The sequence below is a fragment of the Piliocolobus tephrosceles genome, chromosome 15 (assembly GCF_002776525.5).
Source record: "Piliocolobus tephrosceles isolate RC106 chromosome 15, ASM277652v3, whole genome shotgun sequence".
Lineage (NCBI taxonomy): Eukaryota > Metazoa > Chordata > Mammalia > Primates > Cercopithecidae > Piliocolobus > Piliocolobus tephrosceles.
This window is the reverse complement of record NC_045448.1, coordinates 68887493-68893492: the sequence shown is the minus strand read 5'-3', so window position 1 is coordinate 68893492 and position 6000 is coordinate 68887493. Positions and strand designations below refer to the sequence as shown.

The 6000-nt window shown below is 46.9% G+C and overlaps 1 protein-coding gene across 2 annotated transcripts in view; it reads left to right on the top strand.

Annotated features, from left to right (window-relative positions):
- Positions 1 to 3417: 3417 nt before the first annotated feature.
- PPP3R1 (protein phosphatase 3 regulatory subunit B, alpha) overlaps positions 3418 to 6000 on the top strand; it is a 71737-nt gene continuing 69154 nt past the window's right edge. Inside the window, exon 1 of one of the 2 annotated variants that reach the window (XM_023224067.3) lies at positions 3418 to 3812. In XM_023224067.3, coding sequence (XP_023079835.1) covers positions 3810 to 3812 — 3 coding nt within the window. In that variant the 5' untranslated portion in view covers positions 3418 to 3809. Of the gene's footprint in view, positions 3813 to 4742; positions 4940 to 6000 lie in introns of those variants that run through there. The other variant, XM_023224068.2, reaches the window with a different exon arrangement.

The window sequence follows — 6000 nt, the reverse complement described above, 5'->3', positions numbered from 1 at the left end:
TGGCCTCCCAAAGTGCTGGGATTACAGGTGTGAGCCACTGCGCCTGGCTTCAAGTGGTTTTAACTGACTTTCATTTTTAATTGGCATTTTCTTCCTATGTACAAGAGTAGAAAAATCAAACAGTTTCTAGTTGATGGTAGTAAGTATAATCATTACTAAAAGTGGCCATTTGGGGAGTAATGCTGTAAAGAATACCTTAAACAACTACAGAAAAGGTAATTTGTTTCTCCTGCAACCCTCAAATATTATATATGAATTAATCGCAGTGATCAGTCCTTTAAGAGTAAGGCAACTTTCTGGATGTCACTATTATCTTAAAGGTCTACGGAGGAAGTAATATCCTGTGACATTTCTAACTTCGTAATGGTAACTGTGGAGACACAGAAGCCTGAGGCTGGCTGCCTATGGTCAAACATGACTGTAAACATTACCCTCTTTTTTTTTTTTTTTTTTTTTTTTGAGACAGAGTCTTGCTCTGTTGCCCAGGCTGCAATGGTGGTGCGATCTTGGCTCACTGCAACCTCCATCTCCCAGGTTCAAGCGATTCTCCTGCCTCAGCCTCCCAAGTAGCTGGGATTACAGGTACATGCTAAAACACCCAGCTAATTTTTGCATTTTTAGTAGAGACAGTGTTTAACCAGTTTGGCCAGGCTGATCTCAAACTCCTGACCTCAGGTGATCCACTCACCTTGGCCTCCCAAAGTGCTGGGATTACAGGCGTGATCCACTTTACCTGGTCTACCCTGTTTCTTAAAACTTTCTTTTCCTTTAATTTTTTTTCTACCTAGCAGCTTTATTATTATCTCTGGGTCTCTTCTTTCTCCTATCACTAATTAAATAAGGAAAACTTTGAAGATTTCACTTTAATCTGTTTTACAGTTGATTCCCGTATCTGTATTCCTTTCTAATCTGCACTTTCAGCTTCTATTTGGGTGCTTCCACTGGGATAGCTCATCAGCAACTAAAACTTTGCATCTTTAAATCTAAACTCATCTTTTTTCACTCAATAGCTAAACTTTGGACTTCTCCATTTCTCTTAATGGTAACACTATTTCCTATCATCAAAAAGAAAACTGGTCACCTTTTATTTCTCCCTCTCTGTTCCACACATCTACTATGTTGCATAGCCAGTCCATTTTTGCTTCAAGTTGTTCATATTCGCCTTTCCTTTCCTCTGCCATTGGTATCCTTTATCACCTCATGCCTACCTATTACTAATTCTTGTAACTGGCATCCCTGTCTTAAGTGTTTCTCCCTTCAATTTATATGATGTAATTCTTTCTGATAATCATCTAAAAGCTTGTTAAATTTTCTAGGAAAAACAAGCCACAAAGATATGTCCATTACCTATTCATTTATCTAGTTATTTAAAAACATGTATGCTTTTAACAGGGCTATTTGATACATACATATTTAAAAATACGTATGCTTCTGCAGGACTATTTGGTACCTGTTCCCACTCATACCAAGCTTTACACCAAAATTTAATGGAAAGAGACAAAAAGGAGAATGACTGCTTATCATACTTTTTCCCCCCAGCATTTTGAGGAAAAACCTATTAAAGCTGCCTTTTGGATTTACTTATCTTACTGGATTCGGACTAGTATAAATTGCCTCCAACACAACGAAATTATGGGTTGTTTTAAATCCACTGTATTCCAAATAGCTCGAATTCCTTCTTAATACATACCCCTTAGGTAAAATAATTTGATTTTCACTGAAAATGTCCAAGGGACACAAACAAATGCAGTTGAGAGAGGAAGTATTTTGCATATAGTACTTTTTCTTAAAAAGCACGTCTTTTTATGATAAAAAAACTAATTTTAAATAGTACACCTAGAAAACGTTACACATATAGCTTAGGGACTTTTTCTTGTTCTGTAATATATTGGTACCAAATAGCAACATATTTAAATAAAATATGTTGAAGAAAGTGGAAGAAAGTGTCCCTTCTTGGCCTTTCCTTGATACATTCACTGTGTGACATAGCTTGTTATGTCTAAGTTCTTTTCCTTATTCATCCTGACAAAGAAGCAAAGTAGCTCCTGAAGGGGGGAGGGGAGGCATGGAGGGGCGGGTGGAGGCTGGGCAAAGAGAGAGGCACCATTTACTCCTAGGGCACATCACTGAGCGTTTATTAGAAAAAATGCACGCTCATCATATGGAAAAATAATGAGCACAGAAAAAGAATAAAGTTCTCACTTAAGGAGCATTAAGACTTTTTTTTTTTTTTAAACACAATGGCTTTTTATAAAACGACTCAAACGCTTTATCAATAAGGGGTTTCCGATCACTCAGAAAACATCCTCTCTCTCTCTCTCTCTCACACACACACACACACACACACACACACACACACACAGAAACACACAAGAGCGCGCGCGATTATCAAGGCTTTAAAAGGAATAACTGGTTAAAATAGTTGCAAAATGTTTTCTTGGTTATCCTCATCACACCTCTCCTGGCAGCTTTATTTCTTCTCTCGAACATAAATTTCCTCCTTATGTTTTTCTGGATGTAATTTCCTATTGTAATCTCAATTTTCTGGGAAGATAATTGCCACAAGAGTGGATACAGCTCTACTAAAAGGATAAGCGGGCAATCTACATTCTTTTTTTTTTTTAAAACAAAGACCGATGGACTCCGCCAAAGGGGAGTCTGGACGGTTTATGGGTCCAGGTCCTCCCCATGCCTCGAGCTGCGGCCAGCTTTGGCTCGCTTCCCTGTCTTTGCAACCTGGTTCCTGACTCTGCCAAATCATATTACAGATGGGCCTGCGGGTGCTGCACTGGGGTGACAGCAGTCCTGAGGGGCCGTGCAATTCTGTAGTGGATCCACGTCGGTACACGAATACACAGATACCTTTGACTGCCTCTCGCAGGACTTGGATTTTTCCTGTTTTTTTTTTTTTGGTGCGGCATCAGGGTGGTTCTGACACACTAGGACTGTTCCTCTGCTCCTCCTCTCCCGCGAGGCTTCCAATCCAGGGCCCAAGTCCCCCTTTCGCTAGCACTCGCGCAACCCTGGCGCTTCCTCCCTCCCGGGAACCCTCGCATTTCCTCCTTCCCCTCCCTGTCTTGCCTTCTTCCCCGCCCGCCTCCAGCCACATGACAGGAAGGGCTCCGCCACGCGACGTCACCGACGTCCGCGCCCCCGCCCCTGGTCTCCCCCCCAAACCCTGCACGCATGGGACGGCCGGCTGAGGGGCGAACGTGGTCCGCGCGCGCAGCGTTCCCCAACCAGAGCTCGCTAGAGCGCCGCGGCAGCCGCCGCCGAGCGGGGCGCGCGGGTTCCCGGATGTGCGGCGCTCGCGGAAGCCCCGCCCCCGCCGCCAGCCCGCGCGCGCCCCCGCCTCCGCCCCGCGCGCGGCAGTTCTCCTCTCTCCCCTCCCTCTCCACCCTCCCCCTATTTCGTGCCTTGAGGTTGCGGGTCAGCGCGAGCCACTGCAGTGAGTCCGTCACGGCTCTGGCGCGAGCGCGAGGCTGCAGCCCCCGAGTCTCCTGGCCCTCTTCGCCCTTTCTCCCCCTCCTTTCTTCCTCTCTGCCTTTCCTGCCTCTCGCCGCTGCTCCTCCAGCGCTCTCCGGCTCTGAATCTCGACCTTAATTTATTTCCCTCTGCCCTGCCCGCTCCGTCGCGTGCCCAATCACCCGGCCGGCGCGGGCCCCGCGGCGCCGCCTCCCCTCCCCCACGCGCGCCCCCTCCCCGCCGGCGACCCGAGGGCCGCAGCTGGGCCGCCGCCGCCGCTTCCTGCGAGCCCGCCTGAGCGCGACACTTCTCCGAGCCAGCGAGCCGCCGACCCGCCGAGCAAAATGGTGAGACCTTGGCTTCCTCGATGCACCATCCCTCCCCCTGCTGCCGCCGTCCGGGTCGGGTGCGGGGGCGAGCCCTTACGCCCGGGTCGGCTGTCCCCCGTGGAAAATTCCAGAGACCCAGGCCCGGCGGGTCCCGCGGCGGTTGCGGGCAAGCCCGCGAGGGCGGCGGGGCGGCTTCTGACAGGACGGCGGCGGGGTCCCCGCGCCCGCCCCCGGCCTCTGCGGGGCGCCCCTCCGCCGCCCGGCCGCCGCCCCGCCGTCGCCCCACCCCCGCGGCGCCGTTCCCGCCGGGCGTTGACCCCCGCCGGCACCCCCTACCATCAGCCCGGCGCGCTCCCCTTCTCTCGACCCTCCTCCACGTGGAGCCCCCCCTTCCCCTCCACGCTCACTCTGTTTTTCAAGTTCGAGGGTATTCTGAAATCCTATGAGAATAACAATATGTGACAAATGGCGCTTTACATAAGACCCACTTTCTCTCCAGAGCTGCTGCTTCTCCCACTCTCTCCCTATTTCCCAGCAGAGAGTCTTGGCAGGGAACCCTGCCACTCACTTCTCCTCTCCTGCGAGCGTCGGTTTAGCTGCCGTGCGCAGCCTTGCGGGGTTTCCTTTCGCTGCTGCTTTCCTCGCTGCCCTGGCGAACCGGAAAGATCCAAGGTGTTCACGAAAACATACGCGAACTTGGTCTGGGAGAAGTGGGGACGCTTACTTTTTCATGCTTTCCTTACTACCAAGGGTTTTCTCATTTTCTTTGCTACCTTCGTGTCTCTCTCTTGGAGTGGTTGTTTTTGAATCATGGCGATTTAAATTTGTCTTTCCTTACCCTCACATTAATCCCTAGGTAGAATTTGCTGCTGTAGTGTTTCAGACCGACGCTAGGGGTGTGTCTCCCGTCTCTGTCGCTGTAGCCAAGAAATCAACGACGCCCTTTTAGCCTGTTACCTTACCGGTTCTCTCGCTCGGGGAAGCCCTTGTCGTTAGCTTCCTCTTTGTAATCAAGAGTTGTATACACAGTAGAGAAAGTTCAGAGTGCTATTCCGTGTATATCAGATACTCCATCATGTGATTCAGTTGTTAGGCTTTCTCTAAAAGTCTTTGAACAGTTGTCAGAAGACTTAAACTGGTTGACGGTGGGTAATTTCTTGCATCTTTTCACTGTATGGTATCCCACCCTGTATGTAGAATTTAAGTGCTTCAGTGTATGTGGAGAATTACTGAAGGGAGAAATGCTGTTGCTTACAACTTAAAATCGATTTGGTGGTGATAGGGAAGAAAGTGAAAGTAGAATGTTCAGGTAAGTCAGCTTTTATTTAAAATATAGGGCAAATGAGTAAGTGCTTACTGGTGCACTTAAAACCCAGATTAGAAGCAGACTTAAATGATTGCCGATTTTGATGTGTAGAGAAAGTTTTCCCCTGCCAACTTGCGAGGCAGCTCTGAGAGGCAACTTTGGCACCCGAAAGTCACAAAACATTTTAGGAAGATCATAGCCATTCATCGTATAATCTTTTTGTTGGCAGTCTTTTGAAGTGAAAAATTACATTTCAGTGCTTTAATAGAATTTCCTTATGCACATACTTTACTTGAAGGTCAGGATCTTGAAGATCTTTGTTCATTGCAGGGAATGTTTTTACTTAGGTTTATAAACAACACATTTGAGGAACAATGATCTAGCTTTTTGTTGTTTATGTATTATGTAGCGAAGTGATATGGTTTCCAAATAGTAACTCTCTTGCGGTGCACCCCCTCCTCTGTTTTTTGAACAACAGACTGAATTTGGGAAATTCTCCTTTAGCTCTTACATTTCTCATTTTCCTGTTACTCTGTTTTCTTGTATTTTAAAATATTTTACGATGTATCAAACGATATTGTTTCCTGCCAGGTCAATATGTTCCTTTTCTTTCCAGCTCCCTTTTCAGTGTTTATTTCCTACTTCAACTGTTGGTTTTTTTTTTTTTTTTTTTTTTCCCTCTTTCATCCTCCCAATACCATTTCAGAACCTACGTAATGTTGGCAGTGACTTTCCAACTTTAGGGTTATTTTGGTCTGTTGAATACAGTACTGGTTTGAAAGTATCAAGACCATACTCGTAACTCAACTTTGCCATATGGGATGTCGATTAACCCAAATAAATCAGGCTTTGGAATGATCTGGTTAATTTTTCTGGTTAATTGAACATGCAATTCTGAAA